This window comes from Electrona antarctica (assembly GCF_951216825.1).
Source record: "Electrona antarctica genome assembly, chromosome: 11".
Classification (NCBI taxonomy): domain Eukaryota; kingdom Metazoa; phylum Chordata; class Actinopteri; order Myctophiformes; family Myctophidae; genus Electrona; species Electrona antarctica.
In genome coordinates, this window is record NC_136792.1 from 15,650,908 (window position 1) to 15,678,892 (window position 27,985).

At 42.9% G+C, this 27,985-nt stretch overlaps 4 protein-coding genes across 5 annotated transcripts; 2 read left to right on the forward strand and 2 right to left on the reverse strand.

Moving 5' to 3' along the window:
• Positions 1-4,893: 4,893 nt before the first annotated feature.
• LOC306932265 (galectin-4-like) lies at positions 4,894-14,282 on the reverse strand (the record flags this gene model as incomplete). 2 transcript variants are annotated; one of them, XM_079514005.1, is made up of 11 exons in its annotated part: positions 14,198-14,282; positions 13,497-13,585; positions 10,873-11,080; positions 10,143-10,256; positions 9,736-9,783; positions 8,901-9,110; positions 6,739-6,777; positions 6,579-6,608; positions 6,339-6,427; positions 5,887-6,052; positions 4,894-5,040 (listed from the first exon to the last, which is right to left on the reverse strand). In XM_079514005.1, the coding sequence occupies exons 1-11, from the start codon at positions 14,237-14,239 to the stop codon at positions 4,894-4,896; spliced, it is 1,182 nt and encodes a 393-aa protein (XP_079370131.1). In that variant the 5' UTR covers positions 14,240-14,282. The 2 variants fall into 2 exon arrangements, with proteins under 2 accessions (XP_079370131.1, XP_079370132.1); XM_079514006.1 differs by lacking the exon at positions 8,901-9,110.
• A 2,419-nt stretch (positions 14,283-16,701) lies between these two features.
• Positions 16,702-17,844, forward strand: LOC306932288 (ubiquitin-conjugating enzyme E2 Q2-like; the record flags this gene model as incomplete). The annotated part of the gene is made up of 1 exon (XM_079514036.1): positions 16,702-17,844. One exon carries the CDS (start codon positions 16,702-16,704, stop codon positions 17,842-17,844), a length of 1,143 nt encoding a protein of 380 aa, XP_079370162.1.
• A 3,449-nt stretch (positions 17,845-21,293) lies between these two features.
• Positions 21,294-22,214, forward strand: LOC306932008 (protein YIF1A-like; the record flags this gene model as incomplete). The annotated part of the gene is made up of 1 exon (XM_079513713.1): positions 21,294-22,214. One exon carries the CDS (start codon positions 21,294-21,296, stop codon positions 22,212-22,214), a length of 921 nt encoding a protein of 306 aa, XP_079369839.1.
• Positions 22,215-25,860: 3,646 nt separating this feature from the next.
• LOC306932010 (proteasome subunit alpha type-4-like) lies at positions 25,861-26,649 on the reverse strand (the record flags this gene model as incomplete). The annotated part of the gene is made up of 1 exon (XM_079513715.1): positions 25,861-26,649. The coding sequence occupies one exon, from the start codon at positions 26,647-26,649 to the stop codon at positions 25,861-25,863; it is 789 nt and encodes a 262-aa protein (XP_079369841.1).
• Between the last annotated feature and the right edge of the window lie 1,336 nt (positions 26,650-27,985).

Below are 27,985 nucleotides of genomic sequence, written 5' to 3' on the forward strand. Positions count from 1 at the left end.
CTGTACGAGGACACGGACCCACTATTTGACACCTTTTATTTTTTTCTTTCTGTGACCCAAATCTACACTAAATCAAATTGGGATCTATTTGGTTACAGATCCGTATAGGGGTCAATGTGGTTCCCAACTATCAATCATTTAGCTGGGAGACACTCCCCCCTTTTTTAATTTGAATCCTGAAAGTAAACATTTTTGCACATACTTATGTGTATACAGCACTATCCTCAGTGTTAATTTAATCTCATACTAACTGTCCAACTCTGGAAGGTGTTTGAGCAGAGCTAAAGGGATGTTAAAGGACCACTTTTCAACCTATCTTCATATAATTGGTCCTCACTAATATTTTCACTAAATATTTTTTCTACTTGATCTGTGTCTCATAGGAAGGCTGTTCAGAAACAGAAACCCGTCCACCAGTGACATCATCGTTAGGCAGATTTATTTTTCTAAACAAGGTTCAGGAATAGAAAGCCTGCAGTTTCTATTCTATTAGCTTGGATTCCCCATTGATGGGTGATCTGAACTGCCCACAGCCCGCCTATGACACACAGACTGAGTAGAAAGAAATTGTGGTATTTTCTCATGATCATTAGTGAGGACCGCTTATATGAAGATAGGTTGAATAGTGGTGACTTAAGTGGTCCTTTTAATAAGGGAGTGTTACAAATGGATAAATGAACACAGAGGATTGTACTACTAACTGCAACCTTATGTAAGCTCAAACCTTATTCATATGCTGTGTGATCAGGAATTTGAAACTATACATATTTGTACAAAGTGCCTTTCAAAGAGAGCCAGTATTTTTCGTATAATGTAAAAAATGTGTACGTTTTTTTTTATTTTCCTGGTGCTGCCTATAAACTCAGTAAAAAAAACTAAAAGAAAATTTCCATATGGAATCATTTAATGTTTCTTTGTAAAGCAATATGGTTCTTTTTAAATTCAACCAAATGCTTCTGTTTAGAATCGAAAACGGTTTCATATGGAGCCCTTTTCACTTCAATAATGCTTCTATTCTGTGTATAATACAGTTGTAGCCATTGTTGAAATCCCCCCTTTTTTACTGCAGGCTTACTGGAATACTGTTTCACTCAGGTTGTGTCGCAACTTGTTTTTCCATTGAAAATCAGCAAAATTGACACGTTTGTGGTGAAGTATGTTCACCACAAACGTATGTCCCTGTTCACTGTGAGATTTGTCGCACTACTTGAAAGTAGTAGTTCTGAGTAGAACTAGCAGCAGCACCTACTGAACAGGGAACCCAGATGGGATTCTGTGAAACTGTTCCGTGTAGCATGTGGAAACGAACGCAGAACCTGTGAAAATACATGTCATGTCATGTCATGTCATGGCACGGCACGGTTCACTTGGTTCTTGTAGTGCAGTGGTTCTCAAACTTTTTCAAGGACCCCCACATTGATTGTGTTTGGCCTCGGAACCCCAGCTGAGAATGGTTTGTGTCAGGGACCCCCAGAAATAAAAAAAATCCAATACTTTCAAGATTTTAAAAGAATGTTCCAAAACAGCACATGTACAAGCTCAGAGTGCGGCACAAAGTGACACGGTATGAGCTTGTATATCTGCTATTTTCATAGAGCCGTGGTAGCACATTTTGCTGGGGACCCCCTGGAATCCTTCCAGCAACCTGTGAGGGTCCCATGAAGGCCCCACTTTGAGAACCACTGTTGTAGTGGGAAAAGAGCCACAAGTCTGGAGCCTTTTGGAAGCCTGTATTTGGGCCTGTTGCAGTCAGTATAGGAAGACAAGGCTAACATACATATTTCAGTAAGTAAGCACAGTAGTCTGAGGGGCTTATTGTCTGTATCAGCCAAGAACGCGGGGGTCTATCCCTGTTACAGAACCCCTGGGAGATGGATTGCTGAGGTGGAGCGCCACACCTACCATCAGCCCCCGCATGACTTGGGTGCGGACACACAGATTTCCTGGAATTGTATCATTTAGATATGATAGATAATAAAAACAAATGCCATTAGCTATGGTAATCTGTTGCTGGATGACGTTGTATTGTGAAATAGCACAAGTTGAACTGGTCTCAACTTTTTTATGCACAGTGTTGCAATGTTTCACCGCAGAGGTTGGCAGCCATCATGGCTAATTCAAAAGCATCAAAAAACATCTGTTGTTTTTTTATTCCACATAGTAAATCTCAGTGTGAACGGAACGTTGAGCCTTCAAATCTACCCTCGAGAAAAGCTCTGCTAAAAGAAGAGTTGTTTTATGTTTTTCCAGCAATCATTACAGTAGGGCCTAAATGACCCTGGCAAGCAAGTCTGATTTATATTTCGTCATACAACGGTCTCACACACCTTTTACGATCTACACGCTCATAAGATGCGGCACATTGTGAGCTTAGCGAGTTCAATGAGACATATGACAGTGTTGTTTCACAGTAGAATAATAATAGTAGAATGTGTGTGTGTGCGACACTGTGCGTGCGTGCGTGCGTGTATAGTAGGCTTACTAATGCATGATGTAATATAAATATGCTAATATGACACAGGACTTTTACTGATGGCTACAACTGTACAGTACATTGGACTGGGTGGGCGCTGTACTATGGTCCGATTTAAATTGCCACTGCCGTGTTTTGTAAACAGATATTTTTTTTATGTGATATAAACTTTCAGTATTTTGTATATAAAATAAAGTGAGTGTTCTCTGCTTTGGAGTCTTATTTAAACAAACACCCGCACTACAATGCGCTATGATGGAAAAGAAAACGCATACAATGTAACAATGTGTTATGTTCCAAAGCTGTGTTGTTTTCACCCCATTAAGAAATGGCGGAATTCAGACAAGCCCCGAAATACCCGTCTCATTAAGAGTTAAATCGGAAAACCATCTGTGTAATTTTAGATTTTAGTCATGTGATGCCCCACACACATATGAGTGGATATGGGGGGGCACGGTGGCACAGTCGGTAGTGCTGTCGCCTCACAGCTAGAAGGTCCTGGGTTTGATTCCCGCTGTGGACGCTGTGGGTGCCGGGGTCATGCCCTCTCCTCCACGTCATCAGTGCCCATACCGGGGGTTGGCCTCCATCTCCATATATGGAGCTGACCTGTTCTGACATTCCATATGTTGATCCGACCCCACCCGTCCTTCCTCTTCGATGTCTCCCTTTTGTCTGATACCTGTCCATTCAAACTCTAGACGGGCCCGCCTAAAAGTTATTTGTGCAGCACTGCAGCCGCGCCCGGCAGCCGGCGAAAACTAAGCCCTATACCTGGGCCCTCATCAAACCCTGTACACTCAAGACACTGCCCCCGCTGCCACCCTTAGATCTCCATATGGAGCTGACCTGTTCTGACATTCCATACATATGTTGATCTGACCTCATCAAACCCTGTGTACTCAAGAGACGCTCCATATATGGCCAGTATGGCTGACCTCTGCTGCAAGCTGTGCCCTAGTTTTGTTTTGCTTTTAACTGTGTTTTGTATCAACTGTTTTTAACCTGTACGGCGACCTTGAGTGCCCTGAAAGGCGCCTTATAAATAAAATGTATTATTATTATTATTTTATTAGTACAGAATTCATTCCATATGTTGATCTGACCCCCCATGCCATAGCGCCAGCGCTCGCCCAGCAGTCTGCCGTCACCCAGGCGGATGCGTGCACGCGACCTGTCGCCCCCAGGGCGTCTTTATTCCTTTAGTTTTCTGTCATTAGGTCTAATTGAATAAATTCTACTTTTGTTATAATTTTACACCGTCTCCAATGTTTGTCATGGCCAAGAGCCAACCATGAAAGTCAGTCGTAACAGAGTGGTCCTCTGTTACTTATGTTGCACAGCATATTGGCACTTTATTAACTTGCACAGTTGGTATTTTGCAGATTTTATTGTTGAATACTGTTTCCTGTTTAGCTGAGATGGCCACTCAGCCAACGAGTTCCACCTGGGGAAATGCTTGGTGATTAACAAACATGAGGGGCAAGTGCAATGTGGGTTATAGATGCAATATGTTTGGGAAGTGCAATAATGTGAAGTTCTATTGTTGAGGTTTGATTGAATGCCTAACAATTGCCTGTGATGTGTTTCAGTAAGGATTGGGCTGGACCATGTCAGGATAGCAGGGGGGGTTAAGATGTGCTGTTGTGATTGCTTATTTATGTTGTAGTGTGAAGGACTTATAACTTGTGTAGTTCACAGAAACTTGTAACATTTGTATGCTTTAAGGTTATTTATTTATATGTATTTATTGTATGCTTATGTATGTATTTATGGTATGTTCTCATTTGAAGACACCCCTGTAAATGGTATAGTCCATTATCATTATCTCCAGCTGGATATAAAAGGCTGCCATTTTGCCAGTGAACTGAAGTCTGTGCTGGGAGTAGAGAGCTTCCTGTATTCATGCCAGTTGGTAGTGCTCTTTGATGAATAAACATACTATTGGTTAACCTTTACCGATGCCTCTGTACTGTTTCTCCAGCCACTAAGACGGTCATTCCTACAGTCAGTCAACACGTTTTGAGGAAAACTCTGTTTTATAACAGTGGTTCTCAAAAATAGCAGGGGTCCTTGGCACGAAAAAGTTTTTTAAAGTATACAAAGAACATAACAGCCTTTAACACTCACACCCACAAACACAATCTTTATTTTGTTCTCTTTGTAGCAGATAATGAGGAATAAAGCAGCCACACATTGAGGTAATCTACTGTCAGAACTGTGTGACAGTGGTGGAAAAAGTACTCAAATGTTTTCCTTCAGTAAAAGTATCAATACTGCAATATGGAAATACTCCATTACAAAGTAAATGCACTTAATTGTACTTAGTTAATTCCTTTACACCACTGGTGTGTGAGTGAGTGGTCTCAGAAGTGTATGTACAGTATGAGATAGTGATGTCCCCGTCTATCTCCAAGGTCTCAGAAGTGTATGTATGAGATAGTGATGTCCCCGTCTATCTCCAAGGTGTCCACCTGGGTGAAGGGCTGGAAGCGGTGGAAGAAGTCAAACAGATGCTGGCCATTGACGAACACCTTGAACCTCTGGTTCCCACAACGGATGGACATCTGACACAACAAAGAGCAACAACAATTAGACACATCATGACACTTGTACCTGACAATATACCTCTCTGAAAGACAAAGTCAAGAGGCAGACAACACAACAAGGGGCCAACATAGTGGACCCGCAGTGCCCTCTGCTGGACACATCTGCAGAGGTGGGTTTCCAACTGCTCTTGCAGTGTGCTTTTCGGGTTTCCCAATGTGTCAGAAAGAAAGAAAGAAAGAAAGAAAGAAAGAAACCCATAGCCATAGGCCTGATTGCAGACACATGACATCAAAGTACTGTCCCTCCATAAAGAGACATGTTTAGTTGTACAACAGACATATGAACAGTCTAGGGACATGTTTAGTCGTGTCACAGACAAAACACAGATGCTTTGGCATGGGGGGTCAGATCAACATGGAATGAATTCTGTACTGGCCATATAAGGAGCATGTCTTGAGTGTACAGGGTTTGATGAGGTCTGATCAACATATGGAATGTCAGAACAGGTCAGCTCCATATATGGAGATCTAAGGGTGGTAGCGGGGACATTCTCTTGAGTGTACAGGTTTTGATGAGCCTTAATTTTCGGGCCTGTTGAGAACTCTAGTTTTCGCCAGCTGCACTAATAACTAATAACTTTGGGGCAGGCCCGTCTAGAGTTTGAATGGACAGGTATCAGTCAAAACTCAAAAGGGAGACATCGAAGAGGAAGGATGGATGGATCAACATATGGAATGTCTGGAATTTGAGTAACTGACGGGAAATGTATACGATTTCAAATGGGACCCGTGGTCGAAACAAAGTACTGTCCCTCCATAAAGGGACATGTTTAGTTGTACCACAGACATAACGAATGGTCTTACATCAAAGTACTGTCCCTCTGCAAAGGGACAGAGGCCTGTCTCTCTCTCCTCCTGTCCCCAGTCTCCTCTTAGCATGCTGTTCCTCACCACCACGCCGTCCCTCGCCCTGGGGTTCATGTGGAAGGCGATGTCACGTGTGCTGCTCACCATAAAGTTGATGCACATCCTGGAACACACACACGCACACGCACACACACACACACACACACACACACACACACACACACACACACACACACACACACACAAATCAATATAAAGAGATAGATTGAAAAGCAATATACACGCACGCACGCACGCACGCACGCACGCACGCACGCACGCACGCACGCACACACACACACACACACACACACACACACACACACACACACACACACACACACACACACACACACACACACACACACACACACACACACACACACACACACACACACACACACACACACCTATCAGCTCCAAAGGGGACCATTCCTCTGATGATGATGGTTTTCTTAGATGACATTCCTCCTGGGATCATCTGGGAGTAGGGCACCGTCTTACAAACACATTAAAAACAACACACTGTCAATACATATATACATATATAATACATACTATTTCATTACACACATTCAGACACTTCATCTGTTACACAGTAACAAACATCACTGTATTGCTGAACAGGTCTATATATACGTTTTACTTACAGGGTTGTACACTGGCTGTCCACCCATAACCTGTAATTCATACACAAATGCAGTCAGAGTATAATAATAATAATAATAATAATAAGGGTAATAATAATAATAATAATATCTCAATTATATATATATATCACTATATAAATTATTATTATTGTATTCTCACTGGTAGATTTGATCCAGGGTAGCCATTTCCTCCTCCACCCTGCAAGGGAAAACAGGTCTAAGTCAGTCCTACAGTTTATACACACGCACGCACGCACGCACGCACGCACGCACGCACGCACGCACGCACGCATGCACAGGAGAAAGTCCAGCCCCACCCCACATCCAGTATGTCAGCTTGAATCAGACTCCTGTCTTTTGAATGGATTTATAGAATTATTTGTGTATGTATGTATGTATGTATTTGGTTAAAATGGGTAAGGTTTTAAAAAAGGCAAAAGCATGCTCTGTTGCACTGGCCTAAAAGTGGGTCCTCTAAAACTGCTCCAACTTCTGAGAATGTGTGTTTGGTTCATTAGCCACCAGATGGCATACCTTATAAGTATGTATGTATGTCTGTATGTCTGTATGTATTTAAAAGGGGGGCTTTTTTGTAAAATCCCAGCCTACAATACCTTAATATATTTAAAATCCAAAGTAAGGTTACCAGTGAAGGGCAACCTGCCTATTCACTGGGGACTATGCAAGGCAGAGGCGTCCACCCCCCTGAGTCCAAGTTAGACTAGACCGCATACCTAAACCATGGTCCGAACCCATCCTCTAAAACACAATGGTAAAATGGATATACTTGGTAAAAAATGGACATTAATAAAACAACCTAAAAGAGTAAAAGTTCACAGCAAGGCCTGGATAAAATTTATTTAATTGAACAGAAAGATGAACATAAAAATGAATGAGGTGTGAGTGTACTATGTGGGTGTTTGATAGTCAGCTTCTTTCATTTAGACCAGTGGGTGTTACTGTTTGCAATTTATTAATCCATCTATGCTCCATTAGTTTCCGCTGTCCACTGGTCCATCGGACTCCACATTCCAGACCTGAAACGATGAGGTTAGCGATGGGATGGGATTGAAAGTGTGTGTACAGGGTAGTGTGTAGGTCTGCTCGTTTGATGTGATATAGGTGTTGTTTGAGGCGTGTTTCTAGTGTGTGACTGGTTTCTCCTATGTAATGTTTATGACATTGTGTGCAGGTGATGATATAAACTATATTGGGGGTGGTCAGAGACAGGGGATCCTGAATGGGGGAGGAAGTGTATGTATGTATGTATGTATGTATGTATGTATGTATGTATGTATGTATGTATGTATGTATGTATGTATGTATGTATGTATGTATGTATGATAACAAATACATCATTTTTGAGTGGTGTAAACCACTCCTACAACTGGCTTTGTTATTGAGTGGTGTAAACCACTCCTACAACTGGCTTTGCTAGTGCAGAAAAAATGAGCATGGTTGCTATGTTCACCCTGTTCACCCGGGTGTGATTTCATTACGTCAGACATGATTTCATTACGTCAGACAGGCTATATTACACCACTCAGTTCACACGGGTGTGATTTCTTTATATCACTTGAAAACCAGGCAGATTAGCTGATCCCTGTGAGGCGGTATCCAAGCCAGTTCAAATCCTTTTATAAATTGCACATGGAAGGCGCTTGGGTGGCGCAAAGGTAAAGTATACGTGCCCAGGCTGCCCACCACCGCAGAGGCTGGAGGTTTGAATCTATAGTCTCCCGTGGCCAGACTGTTGCCTCTCGCAATTTTCAATAGTCTGGAGAACGGAAGCTCTGATCATAAGTAAAATATAAAGCCTCCTCCCCACTTCCGTTTCGTCTTTACCGTCACGCAAATGTATTATAATAGAAATCATCTAAGCATATATAGCTTGCTGCTTAGCAGAAATGGAAATCATTTTTTTTTTAAGATATTTAATTTAAAATATATTTTCGTGAACGGAAATGGCAGCTTCCTTGCTCGGATTTCGGGAGGTGTAATTCCAGACTTTATATAGTATTAGTATTCAGAGATTGTGGAATAGTTGTCTGGCTACACGAGACTCGTTCGAATCCAACGCCATGCATTCCTGCTTTGTCGAGCGACGATACAAACACAATTGGTCGTGTTTGGGGCGGAGCCTACAGCAGGGAGTGTTGGGTGGGAGGAGTAGGACGAAGGTTCTACGTCCTCCCAGTGGGGGCTCCTCACTGCAATGAGCATACTGTATGCATGAGCCATATAATGAGCCATGATGTACTGGATGTGGGTGGAGCTGGACTGTCCAAATCCAGCTATTACCTTCTCCATATGAGAGCTTACCCCTTGGCCACCTGGGTAGCCTCCCATTCCTCCGCCCATGCCTCCTCCCATGCCTCCACCTTGGTAGCCTCCCGTTCCTCCGCCCATGCCGCCACCTGGGTAGCCTCCCATTCCTCCGCCCATGCCTCCTCCCATGCCGCCACCTTGGTAGCCTCCCGTTCCTCCGCCCATGCCTCCGCCCATGCCGCCACCTGGTATACATCCTCCTCCCTGGACATCGACGTGTAGAAAAGGGGGGGTTATTAAGACGAGACAGGGATTGTGACATAAAAAAATGTTTTTGTAATTTTTCTTAATTCTTTTTAGGTTTTCTGAGCTCAATTGCACCCAAAAAAACCTGAACTTTTAGCATTCAGTATTTTCTGTGGTCTGGGGTTTTCTGGCTCAAACAAGTGCTCTGATTTTCCTGCTGTTGTCATATGTCACAGCCTGCAAATCCCATATATGTCAATGGGATTTGCCAGCAGATGTCACTGTTTTCACTGTTTTGCCTGTTTTCATTGCAGCTCAAAAGGCTTCCAACCCCCAGAGAAAACTCCAGACTGCAGAAAATCCACTGAATGTTCAAAGTTCAGGTTTTTTGGGTGTAATTGAAGTCATAAAACCTAAAATAAATAAAAAATAAAAGTAAAAATAAATTAAAATGAATGTCATGAAACCTTTAACAGGAAATGTACAGAAGAGGAGAGGTTCATTTAGGTAGGTAGAGGTTAGTGAGGTGTGCCCACTTGATGAGGATCACATCTTATATCCTAACTAAGTGAACCACGCCAGGTCACCTCTCCTCTTCCTTATACATGAATAATATATACAAAGTCATGCAGATAAAACATACCATGCCACCTCCTCCCATTCCTCCTCCCATTCCACCTGCAGGTCTTCCCTGAAAACAAACAGAACACAGGTAAATACATGAATACCAGCGTTATCTGTCTCTCTTCGGTCTCCACCAGGCCAAAGGTATGGGGAGAGTATGTTTTGCACTCTGTCCGTCCGTCTGTCTGTGTGTTTGTTTAGTATGAGGAATGTCGTCATTCGATGTTCAAGTTCATGTTCATGAGTGTCCTTTTCAGCACATAGGATGCTGTATACCTTTATTAAAATGACATGTTGAGGACCCACTATGAATATTAAGCTTATTGTACAGCTTGCTGACAATGGAATATAAAGTTAACTATAGGTTTGCATGGTTGGAACGTATAATAGAGAACGCAGAGAGCTGCGGCACAATGAAAAGCTCACCCCGATGATGTTAATGGTCTGAATGGACACATCTCCTGCGATGTTAATGGCACACACTCGTTCCACAGGGAGCCGGTGTGGGAACGTGTGGAAGTCCTTGCCGTTGACTTTGATCTGTAATTGTCATGGAATGGTCACATCATGGTATACCCAGTGGTGGAAAGTAGATTTACTTAAGTACTGTCTGTACTTAAGTACAATTTTGAGGTATTTCTATACGTACATTATTTCCAATACTTTTACTTCTACTCCCGTATATTTTCATGGCATTTATTTTCTACTTTTACTCCACTACATTTATTAACACATTAGTTACTAGTTACTTTAGTAGATTTGTATTATTATTACAAAACATACATTAACCACTTCAGCCATATACATTTCGGCCATTTGAAAACAGCTGATCTACAAGCTCACAATACGTCACATAACGACACAGTGTGAGCTTGTACATCTACTATTTTCAAAATATTAGTATACATTTGAAAACTTGAAATGGGACATTCTGCATAATGGGTACTTTTACTTTTGGTACTCAACTGTGAACTGTATGTGTCATCTGTTCAGAGTCACAAACACTGACAAGAAAGGAATCATATAAGGAATTTTCTGTGGCATGTTTTGCATTGAGATAGATAATTACAAGTTGTAAGACTATTATGTCCAAAACTGTTACTTTTCAGGATTCAATTTCAAAAGTAGCGAAAGTAGCACATGTGTGTTGTGTGACCTGGTAGCCCTCTGGGCCGGCTAGGATGACCATCTCGAAGGGCTGTCCCAGGCTGAAGGGCATGTCCCGGGTGCTGTCCTCCGACTGCCAGCTGCCGTCCTGGCAGCTGTTGAAGACCACCTTGTCCCAGCCGCTGAAGCGAGGGTTCATATGCATGGCGATGTCACTGCCCTCCATGGACTGGCCACACAGCAGGTTGAGTAGGAAGCTGAAGAGAGACAGTAGAAATCGTCAGTGTTGAAGAAGGTGGTGTACACTGTACAGTATGCTATGTCATATTGGTTAACGTTCTTAAAGGGGCATTTCACTTTTAAACACGTTTTGGGTCGTTTTACCGTCTACTCTGGCTTTTGTGAACACCCAGACAGTTTTTAAGTTGCTTGATTTAGTATTTAGAGATTTTAACTGCCCCGCCCCCTTCCTATACAAACCCATTGTAACTTCAAACTCAAAGACTATTGGTCTTCTAATATGAGAGGGATATGTTTTTTTTCCTTTTTTCATCTATCTATCTATCTATCTATTTTCAGAAAAAAGTAAAAAGTAAAAATAAAAAACACGGCCAGCGGCCATGTCAATTTGCATGTCTGCTCAATTTCCATGTCAATTTGCATGTCAGCTCATGACTTCTATAGTAGACAAACCCCGATGCAATGCTCTGAGCATTGTGAGCAAGCATCAGTAGAAGGAGGAAGACTATTTCTCCACTATTTCCAATTCTGTTTTATATTTTTGGGCTATGTTTTCCTTTATTGAGAGGGATATAGACTGATAGGAAATGGGGAGTGACATGCAACGAAGGTCTTCAGGAACGGGAGTTGAACCCACGACACACGGTCAGGCAGCATTAGAGTGTCCAGATGGCTACGTCAGCCGCCCAAGCCACTATTTCCCAATTCCAATTGCGTTTGTCTTATACGCCAGCTATTCCTAAGCCCCCTCAGGTCAACCATTTTATAGTGGGGCCGTGGGTAGATTTGGTTGAGCTGGTCATTTTAAAAGTAGTTCTCAAGTCAAAAAAGTGTGGGCACACCTGGGATACACAATAAAATGTAGCTCTGAAAGCAGTGCAGCTAAGGGCTATTAGAGTGGCAGAAGTCATTGTATTCTTTACAGCTGTATAATTTAGCTTGTCTTATATCTGAATCGTCTTGTAGCCTATTAGATATTAGACAGACTATAAAGTTAGATTTGTGTTTACTTTGTCTGGTAACATGCTCCCTGAGATTAAACTGAACAATAATCGCAGACACGTGAAAAGAATTAACGACAGTGGAGGGAGGGACAGGCCATTGATAAGAGACCCTGGTGAATTCAGACCCCACCCTCACTCTGATTACACAAGGTGGACCCTCCAGTGTTTAAACAATGTCAACACATTACATTGCAATAACAGACAAAGACTGTAATCGTTGGAACTGATAACTCTGTGAGCCTATTAGTGAAATACTGCCATGTTTTACGGGTCAACTTCCGCCTTATATTATCATCCAGTATCACAAAAACATTGTTTGCTTGTACTGTAGTACTTCAGCATGCAGTGGTGGATGGAGAACTTAGATTTGTTTTACTTAAGTAAACGTTGTAATACCTCATTGAAGGGGGGAAGAATGTACTGTAAACGTTCTGCAATCACAACTTATATTTGACTGGCATTAACGCTGTTATTGGGCAGAAATCTCCATATTTTAACCATGTGTTTTTTCATAAATGAATGCCCTATACTTGATCATACTACAACTACAGCGTCACACAAAAGCATCACAAATATCATATATACCCAAGCCAAATCTGCAAAGTACTAGTAACCAAAGCTGTTAAATAAGTAAAAATCATGGCCCGGGCTGGCCTAGCGATCCAAGCACCATAGGCTGCTAATCCAGCCTGACAGCATGTCGCAGGTTTGACTCCCTATCCTTGACTCCCTACAGACATAATGTCAGATGAATGTAAAATATAGTGAACCCAGAGCATGCACACAGAGGCTTTTAGGCTTATACCTGTAATGTTGTACGCAATGTGTAAATTCAAGCACAGGTGAAAGGGCATATTAAACTGTATACTGTGTAATATCAATGTGTATTGGTGAAAACACATGTGAAAGGGCATATGTCTCAGTGCCACAGGACGCCTTTGGACGCCTGCCCCTGGTGGCCGCAAGTGCCAATTTTTTTCTTTTTCTTTTAATATACTTTTTTTTTAAATATATTTTGAAAATTGCTCTAATCTGCATGTCAGGTGATGACATGCACATTACATGCACAATATAATTTAATTGTCTTTCTTTTATTTATAATGGGCTTCGGTGGCAACGAGGGCGGCACTGAATGAGGTGGCACTGAATGAGTTAAACTGTATACTATAGCCAACAACACCACCAACTGTGGTTCTAGAACTGGTTCTGTTCTTTATTTTATACAAAGGTTTATATCACATCTGCATCTTCCAACCTGAATATATAGTGACATGCGCCCACTTTGGTTCCCACTTCAGGGCAAGAAGAAGTAGGTATTGGTTCCAGTTCCGAACCAACTTTTAGGGATCTGAACCAATTAATTTGGTTTAAAAAATAAAAACGAGAAAAACGAAAACGAAACCGGTTCAACCCCGGTGGAAAATCTCACTTGTCGGTATTGTCACGAATGGATCCTTGGATATAGATGGACATTCCATTTCTCATGCCTCCATTGATGGGTCCTGTGTAAGGAACACTCTGCAAAACAAACAGAAGAAAGGTGGACATGTTGTTAATCCTGCAGATGACTGGGTGTTCCCAGCGATTATCAACCTTTTAATTTCAAGGACCTTAAAAGGACCTCTAGTTTGATGTGGATTAGGCCACGGACTGATATTTATATGATTCTTATCTCTAGGACACCAATCTACACTGTAAAATCCTCTGTGTTAATTCTCACTCAGAAAGTGTACAAATGAAACGGGTGCATTTGGCTCCATGTGTACACTCTCAGTTACAGACACGGCAAGGGTCCATTTAGTGGACAACTATCAATTATTTAGCTGGGGATCCCCTGGAGAATCCAGATTGAACAGTGCAGCTGATTACAAATGTAATACTATTTTATTATACATCTACTCCACTACATTTCAAAGGTAACTATATATAAATGCATATATCGGCCTTCTGCACAATGATGCTTTTGCTTCTTTAGGTTATAGACTTTTATGCTGGTATTGCTACTTTTACTCAACCCGACGGCTATCATTTAATTATACATTATACAATATTATACATTATATATTTCATATTCTGTATTTCAGTTGATTCTACTTCAAAAACAAAAACAACTGTATTTGTCGTACTTACAGGGTTATACACAGGCTGGTAGCCGGCCGGAGCGACGAACATGACGGTGAAATGAGTGAGAGAGATGAAGAGATGAAGCAGACGGAATAAGGACAGGAAGAGGTGATGGCTGGACGGTACGTTTTAAGGGCTGCAGGAGGGATGTAACCACACCTACATTCATTCACCATGACAGATGTGTGTTTACCTTCAACCCAGGAGAGACAGGAGTGGCTCTACTGAACAAAAGATGGAAATAAGTGAGTCACCTAACCTGCAGGTATACAATACATATTTGACGAGCGTGTGCATGCATTTGTGTGTGTGTGTGTGTGTGTGTGTGTGTGTGTGTGTGTGTGTGTGCGTGCGCGTGCGAGCGCGTGCGTGTGCAGTATGCATTTTATTTATTACTTATCTATTACACCATAATGTTCAGTTGAAAATGTTCTGTTAAAAGTTCTGTATTAGAACTTTAATTGAATAAGAGCACAAAATCTGTTTACTGGTACACCCGTAAAGGTGGTAAAAAAATCGAAATGCAGGAAAATTGTCTTTAAACTCGGCAAACACTTTATTAAGTAATTAAATGCACATAAATGCTATCGCATAATGTCTGGTGTGGTAACATTACTAGCCTATAGAGCATAGCAGTGGGCTTGTTTTTCTGGACCCACTGACAACTCTCCAATTAATTTTTCCCATAGAGATTTACAAACATATTTATATCAATTATGTTAAGCCTAGAATCAAGCCATCCAGGATCCTGGTTGGTTTATGAGTTGGTCCAGCCGGCTCCATTCACTGCCATGTATTTCATGGAACTTCCAGTGCCACAGGCGAGCGTCATGGCAGCATCGTGACCACGTACCGTACGTCTTTTCCTTATCATCTTCCTTTGACATCTTAAGAAGAAAGGTTTGGTCCAGGAACATTTGAGGGTTTAGCTCTGAATCCATTCGGAGCTTTTGATCAAAGGAACCTGCTGTGGCCTCCTGGCTTGAAGGTTGGGTGAGGAATATACTTTTAAAAGGTGTTACCTTATTGAGCAATGCATTGCGCTTTTGAAATTGCAATTCAAAACTGGCCCCTGTAAAAAAGTAAAAGTCCCCCCTTCTATAGACTACTGATTATTAAAACACACTGACTGCTATATATACGTGTTTTAATAGCCATCTGTTGCGATTGATGTAAATGTATTGCCCTGAGCCGGTTGCTAGGCAATGCCTTGCTGTCCCCTGCACACATGGTATGTGCTCATATGAGCAATGGCCTGGTCAGACTACTGACATGGTCATTCCAAATAAAAACTATAGTGTTGGAAATTACTCCCGATAGACCTAAATGTTGTGTCAGTCAAAAGATAAAAACATTGCTGTGATACTGTCTGTCCATTGTAAACTTTGTGCGGGCAGCGGACAACAACTCGGTAGGGGATTAGCCACTTTGTCCTGGAAGCATAGCAAGGCAAAATTACATAACATGTAAAATCTAAAGATCTATCCTTAATCAATTGAAATTATGAGTAAGCAAACAAAGAGCCAGATAAAGGGCCATAAAAAGGGTGTGTAGCATTAGTCCGGCGTCCCAATAATCAGACATTACTAACCCTACCTCTAAACCTATCCCTAACAGCACGCAGAAGCCACGGGTGAGACTTAACCGGCAACGTATGTCGGACTAACGGGGCGTCGGACTAATACTTGCCCCCTCATTCAAATATGACTAATTAAAAAAAAGTGGTCATGTGGCTCAAATTGCCCCAGCTAAGGGGTACGTTGACCCACATGATAGACAAATTGCCCCAGCTAAGGGCTACGTTGACCAACATGATAGAGGGCAGAGCCCACCCAAGAGCCCACACAAACGTGTCACCCACCGAATCAAAAGTTATGGGGAATATTTCGTTTTAGACAATATAAAAGATACCACAACATATCTGTACCATTTATCATTTCTGAATCGGTGGGCATCATTTTTAGAGAAATTTAGACCCACCTGAACAGTGAACACCGCTTGCCATCAGTGCTGTTAACCGAAAGGGTGCTAATGGAAATCATATATTGGTCATGCCCACCCTAGTGGGTCAGGCTAAAGAACCGGCCCTGCAGCATTGCAGCTACTTCAGAACCAACAGTGACACCTTTATTTTTTATTTTCTTCTCTTTATATGGTCCATATATGGCTAGGCCCAAATGGACCCTATACCATTCCCATCACTTAGTGTTGACGTCACAGTGTTGATGAATTTGGTCCTTAAAAGGAAGATCACAGCCTCAAAGATGTGCTTTTGTTTGAAGGTGAGCAAGTACGGTTCACAGGGAGGAAGGAATAAGGAAAGGAGAGGGGAAGGAAAGACACACACAGCAAGCTATAATTAACTGATTTATGTTGCATTAGCTATAGCTATCTAGTATCTAACCAGCCAGCTCCAAACATTTTGTTACTAGACACTGCTAACTAGTGGTGAAGTGAAGTCCAACTTGTTTCCGCCACTTATTTCCCCCAGTTGTCTCCTGACTTGCAAGATGTCTGTGTCAGGGCTGAAAGCAGAGCTGAAGTATTTGAAGTCTATTTTCAAACCAAACCATGAACGCTTCAGAATCATTGACTGCAACCATGACGAGCTGAGCTGTCAGTTCAATGTGAGCGGAGAGAAACAGGTGACCATCCACTGCAACATGACAGAGTCTTACCCCTCCACGCCTCCAATATGGTTTGTGGAGTCCGATGACCCAAACTTGGCACAGGTTTTAGAGCGTTTGGAAGATGTGGGAAGAGGAAACACCCTGCTTTTGCAGCAGCTGAAGAAGCTCATCTCTGACCTCTGCCGGCTGTACAACCTTCCCCAGCACCCTGATGTGACGAAGTTGGACCCGCCCCTGCCCGCAGTTTCCGTAGGACAAGAGCCAAAGCATGAGACCACCGACGAAGTCCCATCTGAGGAAGTGGAGGAGGAGGAGGAGGAGGAGGAGGAGGAGGAGATGGAAGAGGACTTAGAAGACCTGGAACTGGACGACTTCAATGAGGCAATGGAAGGGAATAAGTCGGAGGATGAGGATGGTGTTGAAAAGAAGAACCTGGAAATCCTGCAGAATATCCGTAAGACCCAGACGCAGGACCACGTGAACGGAGTCGTGTCCGGCTCAGTGCAAGCGTCTGACCGTCTGATGAAGGAGCTTAGAGACATTTACAGGTCGAAGAGCTACAAGACGGGCAGCTATTCTGTGGAGCTCGTGAACGACAGTCTATATGAATGGCATGTAAAGCTGATGTCAGTGGACCCAGACAGCCCTTTACACAAGGACCTGCAAGATCTTAAGAAGAAAGACGGACTGGACTGCATTCTCTTAAACGTCTCGTATAAAGACACCTTTCCCTTTGATCCACCATTTGTGCGCGTGGTTTCACCAGTGATTACCGGAGGTTACGTTCTCGACGGAGGTGCAATCTGCATGGAGCTTCTCACAACGCAGGGCTGGACCAGTGCCTATTCCATAGAGGCCGTCATCATGCAGATAAGTGCCACGTTCGTCAAAGGAGAAGCCAGAGTGCAGTTTGGAGCCCAAAACAACCAGTACAATGTTGACCGTGCACAGCAATCCTACAGGTATCTGGTCCAGACCCATGAAAAGCATGGCTGGTACACGCCACCTAAAACGGAGGGCTAGGAGGGTCCATGGTTCCTGCACTATAGGGCCACATGTATAGGATCAAAAGCGTTTTGGCCCTGAGGCGAGCCGTCTTGATGTATGTGTCCTGTTTGTGTCCAGAGCTGTGTCCCTCCGTGCATTTATTTTACATGTTTTATATTTTGAATATATTTCACTTTAATTTCATAATGAAAGTCAACAGGGGTTGGATCGGACTGGATGTTTGTCCAGAGTCATACATCATACATATATATGTCATAATTTACTGAAATTATAAGACTGGCCAGGACATGATGTCTGAGATCCACATGGTTCAATGCCATTAGACCCTTTTTGTTTTCTTCTGACAATATTTTTTTTTGTTTTCTGGGGTCAGTGGTGGACTATGTGCGTAGTGCGTACACGCATGCACAGTCACACGCATACACACGCACAAACTTGCTCTAACACATTAATGTCCATACATGATACATTCACAAGTTCCACCATCATCCTATCCTCAAAGAAAGAAATCACACCCAGTGTGAAGTGAGTGGTGCAGGTATAGCATTGGCGCCAAACACAATCCAAGGTGAGTGGAAGAGTTCTATCTTAGCTGATATGGCACCCTAATATGGACATCTATGATGTCATTAGCATAATTATGGCCATATATGGACACTTGTGCTGCTATAGACACATACTGTAGACACACATGCTCAAAAAAAGGCATACTGTAGTTTTTCTCAGAGTTACAAGATGCAGTACAATTTAGGGGCTACTCCCGAAAGTCTTCCACCTTTCAAAATACTGAAAATGTATTGCCCAAAATATGGACACTAGATTGAAAGTGTAGTTCATTGGTATAAAATGTTTTCAACAAGCAATGTTTTCCAGGATCAGGATTGTCCTAACAGCATTGTAATATCAATGTGCTGTATTCTCCAGGCACATCCAAAAGGTCCAGAAATAAACATTAGTAACATTAATGGGACAAATAAATACAAAAAATAAAAACTAACTGCAACTATATATTCTTTTGATTTGTTGATTATTCTATCAACATCAGCATCGATTATTATTGTATACGTCGTCATACAATGGTGTCGTGCAAAAATAATGAAAAAACCTAATCTAGAAGCTCAAAACACGTCGCAAAAACCCTTTGCTTACAATGACATGCCCAAAGTTATAAGTCATTATTAAATGATATTTAATAGATAAAACCGATTATGGATAAGTTTTTATAATTTGTTAAATTTGTTACTTCGAATAATTGCACCCCTACTGGCACAATATCTATACTCAATCTGCCATATAGTTGGCTGTGGACAATTCAGAAACCTCTTAACCAATTACATTATCGATGGGTATTCCAGACTAATAGAAACCACTCTTTCTGGAAAGTTAGCATGGATAATAAAATAAATTGTCTCTCCCTGGAAAGTTAGCATGGATAATAAAAGAAATTGTCTCTCCCTGGAAAGTTAGCATGGATAATAAAAGCAATTGTCTCTCCCTGGAAAGTTAGCATGGATAATAAAAGAAACTGTCTCTCCCTGGAAAGTTAGCATGCATAATAGAAGCCATTGTTCTTGCATAACAATAAAATAAAATGCAAATATTTTGAAATGACCAATGGGTCATTAGTCTGCAGCCCTCTGAGACACACAGGGCCCTATTTTGGTGGCTTAAGTACCAGGTCTTATGACTTAAAGGTATATTCAGTGATTTCAACAACGTTTTGTTGTGATAATCCTCCCTACTATAGAGTGTGCTGACCATATAAGGAGTTCCTCCGTGTCCCCAGTTAACCCCTGGGGTCAAAAAACTTTCGTTTTTGGCTAGGTGGCCCAGCCTTCATCCAATCAGGATAGAGAGGGGCCTTCGACCAATCATGATCGAGCGGGGGCGGGCCTTGGTGTGTGTGCTGTTGGCCTGTTGCGTGTTCCCCTCCCACTGTAGTGCGTGCATGTGCACATCTTGTTACCGGGCGGACCGGGGGGTTTCCAAATCACCCAAATCACTGAATGCTCCTTTAACATAAGACCTGGAGGCGTGGTCAATGCTGTTTGGCCACTCAAAACAGCCAAACAGCACTGACCACACCCCCAGGTCTTAGGTTAAGTCATAAGTCTTGCAAGCATGATTGAACCCTACAAACCCTCCCGAGCACTCAGATCAGCCAACGCAGGGAAGCTGGAAGTACCCTCACTAAAAACGCCGGGACAACGCTCCACACGTCCCAAACTCTTCTCCCTTCTGGCTCCCCCATATCTTGCAAGCATGATTGAACCCTACAAACCCTCCCGAGCACTCAGATCAGCCAACGCAGGGAAGCTGGAAGTACCCTCTCTAAAAACGCCGGGACAACGCTCCACACGTCCCAAACTCTTCTCCCTTCTGGCCCCAAAACTGTGGAACGCACTTCCCGTTGCAATCAGAACTGCAGCATCACTCCTGATCTTCCGCCGTAGTTTGAAAACCCACCTTTTCAGACTCTACCATGGCCCATAGCACTTACCCTACCCCCTTAGACAGCACTTTTTTAGACTAGGTAGCATTTGAAATAGACTTATAGCATGTCATGTAGACAGCACAATAACAGTACAGCATAGTATAATATATATGTTTAGCTTATATGTATAGTGTCATTATATATAGATATGTTCTAGTTACGTTCTTAGCTTACGCATGTTTCTTGATAAATGCTGTTTATATATGTGATGTATTCCCATGCTTTTTGTTCTTGCTTAATGTAACTCGCTCTGGATTAAGAGCGTCTGCTAAATGCCTAAATTGTAAATTGTAAATTGTCATACGATTTGTCACACACGTTACCGCATTTGACCCATCTCTTGGAGCAGTGAGCCGCAGCCAAGGAGCGGTGAGCTGCAGCCGTACCGCGCTCGGGAATCATTTGATTAGTAGATTTGACCCCCCAATCCAAACCTTTGATGCTGAGTGCCAAGCAGGGAGGCATTGGGTCCCATTTTTACAGTCTTTGGTATGACCCAGCCGGGGATCGAACCCCGACCTCCCAGTTTCAGGACACTCTAACCACTTCTGGTACTTAAGACACGCAAAATAGGGCCCACAGTCTGTGAACCGAGATGGTGCCATTTTATAATGAGCTTTGGTGAGGACCAATATGAAGATAGGTCCTTTAAGGACATTGTAAACAAATATTGTTAAAAAATTCATGAGTTGTCAATGTATTTTATAGTTGCTTCCAAAGCCTTTGAAGTGGAATGCCCGGGTACTGAGGTACCTCAAACCCTAACCTAACCATAACCGCAAGGCATAGCATATGTCATTGTGTATTGGTGTTTGCTTGTTAGTTCATCTCCTTTGATGTGCGTGTCACAATTTGCCCATTGTGACATAGTGATGATGTCATGATATGGATGGCTTTGGTACTTATAGGCAGATCACATAGAGCTCCACGAAAGACCCTGGCAATGTTTGCTGTTAACTACAGCAGCACAATGACCCTGCCACGCCATGTCTACCAGTCAACAAAGCCAACTTCTTGGGTGTCCCCACCAACAGAAGGTGGAGAGACCCTCTTCGAAGACACCAGCTTTACAGCACCACCAATGAACAGTCAGTGTTTCTACACCCCTGGGTACATTCCTGAGCTTACGGGCACCCCTCAGGGAGGTGCAGGGATCGACCACATGTTTGCTGATCCAGTGTCCAACGTTGGAGTGATGTACGCATCATCGCTGGCCAACCAGGGAAAGGATATTGTGAACAAAGAGATCGACAGATTCATGGCGGTGAACAAGCTGAAGTATTTCTTTGACGTCGACACCAGATATGTCATCAATAAAATCGTGCTGCTTATGTTCCCATACGTTCACCAGGAGTGGGAAGTGGGTTACCACAGAGACACACCGCTAACGCCGAGGAATGATGTGAACGCTCCCGATCTCTACATACCCACCATGGCCTTCATCACCCACATTCTGCTGGCCGGGGTGTCTCTTGGCCTTCAGAATCGGTTCAGTCCAGAGGTTTTGGGACTGTGTCTCAGCACCGCTCTGGTGTGGCTCAGCATCGAAGTCTTTGTCATGCGGTTGAGTCTGTACCTGCTGACTGTGCTGAGCGACCTCTCCACCTTTGACCTCATCGCCTACAGCGGGTACAAATATGTCGGGATGATCTTCACCATGCTGGGCGGCTTGCTGTTCGGCAGTGCCGGCTACTACCTGGCTCTGTTATGGTCCTCCGTCGCGCTTATGGTCTTCATTGCTAATTCTTTGAAGATGAAGATTCTCTGCGGTATCTCTTCTGACTCAGCTAGGACCGGAGCCAAACTTCGATTCCGCCATTATATCATTGTGGGCCTGGCTATATTTCAGCCACTTATCATCTACTGGCTGACCTCTCACCTGGTCAGGTGACCGGGAATGTTTAGTGGCAATTCCATTTGTATTGGAATGACCTCCAACAGAACCCAATCTGTGTTGATGATGCTCACCGACACGTGAGGGTAACTGTTTACCTACCTGCCTTTCTGTTTCTGCCCCCGTCAGTCAGCTCACACAGTGAAGGATGACCTGCCATTTGCGTTGATGGAAGAGTTAAAGACGTTCACTGATTTGTACCAGCACAGTGAATGGAGGTTTTGTTCAAGAAGACTTTGTTTGTATTTCCATCATGTGTGTAATACTGACAAAAGGCTTATTTTTTGGCCCACATTACAATTGTATTGGGTACGTGAGTTGTTTAAAAATATGTGCAATTAATCCCCACCTTATCAGTTTAAATTATTCTACCTTGACACTGACAGTGTGGCGGTGTTGATTTTTTTTCTCTCTTGTAGAAAACACATCATTTATGAAGCTTTGCCTTATTTCATGCAGGGCACGGAAGTCATATACTGTACCCGCACACCTCAACTGTAATCAGCTGTCAGTCTGCCGATTGTTTTCTGTCAGCCACACTTTCCTTCCGGTTGTTTTTAGGATTGATTTCAAAATTATTTTACTTGTTTAGGCTATAAAGCTCTCAATGGTCTCACACCTTCCTACCTACATGACTGCCTGCCTAGATATGTCCCAATTAACCGCCCCCTCAGGTCCTCCACTGCTGGCCTGCTCGATGTGCCTAAAAAAAAGTCAACAAAAAAACACGGTGAAGCAGCTTTCTGCTTCTATGGGCCGACGGCGTGGAACAAACTCCCACTAAACCTTCGACCGGTAGCCTCTGTCCCCGGTAGACATCTTTAAAGCACAGCTCAAGAGATACTTCTACATTCTCCTCACTCACCTGTCCAACAACAATTTATTTGAATAATTCCAATCTGGTTTTAGAGCACTCCACAGTACCGAGACAGCCTTGGTTAAAGTCACCAATGACCTTTTGATGACACTAGATGCTGGGGATGCCGCAATACTGGTCCTCCTTGGCCTGAGCACGGTGTTCGACACAGTTGACCACCCCACTCTGTTGAGCCGGCTGGAGTCATGGATGGGTCTGGGTGGCACTGCTCCAGCTGTTATTCATATCATACAGCAAGGACCGTCTCTATCAAGATTAGAAATGCCATCTCTTCGTCCACCCCCCTCATATACATACGAAGTCCCCCAAGGATCAAGTTTTGGTCCTCTACTTTCCATCTATAAACTCCCCTTAGGTCAAATAATCCGTAAACACAACATCCATTTCCACTGTTATGCAGGTGATATACCCAAATGTACCTGCCACTCAACACCTTCAACCCCAACTGTCTACTCCAAGTCAGCTAATGTCACACCAGTAGACAAATATTTGGGTTTACTACTGGACTCTGACCTCTTTCTTGAGGCCCAGGTAAAATCTGTGGTTCACACTTGCTTTTTTCATTTACGTAACATTTACAGAATCCGACCAGTGCTTTCCACCCCTAACCTTCATAAAATTGTTAATGCTCTCATTTAATCCCCTCTGGACTACTGTAACGCCCTCTATTCAACACTCAGCAAAGGATCTACACTGCCTACAGTTAGTACAGAATGCGGCTGCAAGACTCATTACTGGATACTGGAACTAGAAGATCTGAATACATTATCCCGGTACTGGCCTCACTGCACTGGCTGCCTGTACAATTTAGAATACATTTTAAGATTTTAATACTGACTTTTAAAGCTTGAAATGGCCTGGCACCGCATATAGCTGAACTACTAGAACCCCATGTGCCTGTCCGTCAACTGAGGTCTTCTAATTTAGCCCTACTAGAGGTTCCTAAGACCAACCTAAGGGTGATAGGGCCGACAAGGCCTTTGCAAGTAGGGCACCCAGGCTTTGGAACAACCTCCCAAAGACCTTAGTCTTTAGGTTTGCTAGCTCCTTAACTATTTTTAAAACCAGATTAAAGTTATGTATTATTATGTATTATGATTCACTGTTGTTTTTGAGGGGTGCTAGCCCGTCCTATATACAGCTTTTGTCCCCACATGTCTCAATATACAATATACAGGAGAAATGAAAGGAGAAAGTAGGTCAAATGTCCGCCAAATATGACATAGATTTGTGGCAACACAAACATTAAATGCCATTGACAATGAAGGGAAAGTTTACGCCATATGTAGACGAGCAAATCGGCTAAACAATCACATAAATTCAGTTCAATGAAAGGAGAAATTAGGTTATACAGGTTATACAGTATGTGCCTCAAATATGACGTAAATTCTGTCCCCACACGTCTCAATATTTGCCATTTACAATGAAAGGAGAAATTAGGACAAATGTCTGCCAAATATGATGTAAATTTGTGACAACACAGACATTAAATGCCATTGACAATGAAGGGAAAATTTACGTCATATGTAGACGAGCAAATCGGCTAAACAATCACATAAATTCAGTTGTTCATGAGATGATGTATAATGATAAGCGGGGCCTTTACTTCACACAGGTGTGATTTTTCAGGGGCGCTAGCCCCTCAGATTTTGTCCCCACAAAATGTCTGCAACAAAACATTAAATGCCATTGAAAATGAAGGGAAAATTTACGTCATCTTGTCCTCACACGTCTCAAATTATCCTCATATCACAACAATTCAATTAAGATATTGTTCTTAAAAAAAATTATACAGTACTGTAAGGACTACTAATTATCATTGGTTTTTAAATTAGTTTTTTTGAGGGGCGCTAGCCCCTCCTATGCACAGCTTTGTGTTTATGTCTGTCGTTTATGCACGGAATGTGCTCAGCTGTGATGTATGATGATAGCGCTATTAGCGCACCCCTACTTGAAACGAGTGTGATTTGTGTGTGTGTGTGTGCGCGCGTGCATGTGTGTTATGCCCATATATGGAGATCCCCAAGCTGATTGGGAACGGTTTCAGTCCAATTAAGCCTTGATCACCATTTGGTGGCCGGTATATGGGGTGTGTTCCACAGTCTGTAATGGATCCCCACATTTGCAGTGGGCACTTTCTGTGAGACCCCACTTCTGCATGGATGCACCAAAGCGTCGTCCAAGGGTTGTCCACTCCCTGCGGGGGAGATGTTGGCCAGGAACATCTGTGGGATCCTCGATGTAGTGGTGAAGCCTGGAAGGCTACATTAATTACATTGTTGTTACATTAATACAGATTAATGTAACAATCTGTATCTTGTGATAATGTATACGTATCTCTGTTGTTGTTTATGTATGTTTTACTGTTTGTAATGTGTTTTAAGAGCTTTTATTATCTGCTGTAAGTGCCCAGCTTGGGACATATAAATAAACTTGACCATGACAACCACTGGAGGCAAGGTGGGGTTCAGTGTCTTGCCCAAGGACACTTCGACATGTTGACAGGAGGAGCTGGGATTCGAACCACCGACCCACGGATCATTGGGCGACCTGCTCTACCTCCTGAGCCACAGCCGCCCCACTAAACAATATCAACAATAAAGTAAACAATATCAAATAATGGCAGTTTGTTTTTTGTTTTGTTTTTCTCTAACTGAAATTGTAGACTGGAAGACAACGGGGGTTGGAATGGGTTGAAACCTTACCCAGATATGGAGGTGGCAGACGTCCGTCATAGAGCTGACGTCGTAGTAGTAGTAGACAACGTTACACATTGCCAACGTTACTCTCACTTTCCTGCGGAGCTTTGCTCTTTGCTTTGGCCTCGTCTGCGTTGTGCCTCTCAATGAGCTCCTCCACCTCCTCCTGCTTCAGCACCTTGATCCTCGTCTTCCCGCCCTCCCGGGTCAGGGTGGCCAACTCCACTTTGTCCGCCGAGAGCTTGCTGGCGTCCATGGTCCTGTTGAGGACTTTGATGGCCAGGGCCAACGCTGCGGCCAGTGTCATCTCCCCTTCTTTGAACTCCTGCTTCAGCATGGACACTGCAGCGCCGCTGTTGTTGCCGATGCAGGTGGCCTTCCAGCCGCTGTAGTTGCCACTGGGGTCACTCTGGTACAGCTGAAATCCGTAGTGCTTGTCCCAGCCCATGTAGAGCAGGGACACGCCGAACGGCCTCTTACCCCCGAACTGCGTGTAGGCCTGTTTCATGTCGCACAGGTGTGTCACCAGCTGCTCGCAGGGTATAGACTCCCCGTAATGCAGCGCGTACCTCTGTGCGATTAGTCGCAATTGGTTCGTGAGAACGTTGGCGTCCGATGTAATTCCGGCAACGCTGCAAGCCATGTCCTCGTTGAGCTTGTAAATCTTCTCGGAGAAGATAACGTCATCCAGCAGTTTGTGGACGTTGCGTCTCTCTGCAGCTAACAGGACGCCGTCGTTCGCCAGGATCCCCAGACATGTTCCGGCGTGACCGATGGCTTCCATGGCGTATTCCACCTGGTATAAGCGTCCTTCAGGGGAAAAAATCGTAGTTCGGGAATCATATCTGCGAGACATTTTCACTTTAATGTATACTCAAACCTCCTTCAGTTTGATGCTGATTAGATAATGATTTCTCACTGGGCTATGTGTTAAACTACACTAACTTCAAGTTATGGCATACAGTCTAACATTTTATAGATTGAGTATTGATGTCATCATCACATTGATACATCATCTATATCCAAATTTGGACAATCCAAGTCCCATGACTTCCATTAAATAATTTATTTTTAAGTTAAATATCTCAAAAAGTATAGATCAATAAATAATGTGAGAGAAAGACATAATAGTGGGTTCTATGTTAGCCTAGTGGCATTGTGCACAACACGTTTCTGGTGCTGACTAGTCCAGTGGTTTGTATAGGATTAGCTTCAGAGACACAGATTCACGTATACACATTATCTGTACCCAAATTTGGACAATCCCAGCCCCATAGCCTCAAAATTCTTTAAAATGTTAAATATTTCAGTGGGATTCTACGTTGACCTAAAGCCCAAACCACACCAATGGGAGACGCAACAAAACGGTTTTAGCATTCGTCCCAGCGGTGTGATATGTCCTGTTGGGTAGGTGTAGTGTCCGCACAACTGTTCCTGCAAAACAGACAGACACCTGCAAAAAATGTGCATTGGAAGTTGAAAGAATTTCTGATATGCCTAATATTGTTGTATTGCCGCTCAACAACTATACCTCAATTCTATATTTGAACACTCAATCATGGAAGGTGAAAGTCAACACAGTTGTACAGCTTGTGGTTCTGCAATGAAGAGATGAATATGTTGAATTGCTTATCCTGATTTCATTACTCTTTCTGTGAACCGTATTGATAATGGTGGGAATTGGTGCACCACACCCCTGTAGTACCATCATTCTGATCTCATCAAAATTCCCATTTGTGACAGCAGTAAAATTAAGTATAAGTTGGGCTCAATCATTTGTCATAGAGGCTCTGTGGCCAAATCCGGACACTTCTGGGCACACTTACTTCATCATGACAATGTTGTCATTAAAGCAGATGACACAATTATACAGATCCTACCAACGGCAAATGTACTGCGAGAGGCTAAACTAAATGGGTCACAGGTGCATATTGAAATGTACTGTAAACGAGGATAATAACAGAACAATAATACAGGACAATTTGGAAGATGATGATGTGGTTTTATGCAATGAAAGACCAAATCACAATATGTGTGAAGCCATACCATTACCATTAGGCCTACTAACATTTCTAAAACAGACATCTGCTTTCCAAAAATGTCACAAACGGCTTGCAGTAGCAGCAGTCGCAGCAGCGCAGTCCCCAGAAGTGTTACTAAGACAGGCACTTGAGAAATGCAATCTAACCAAA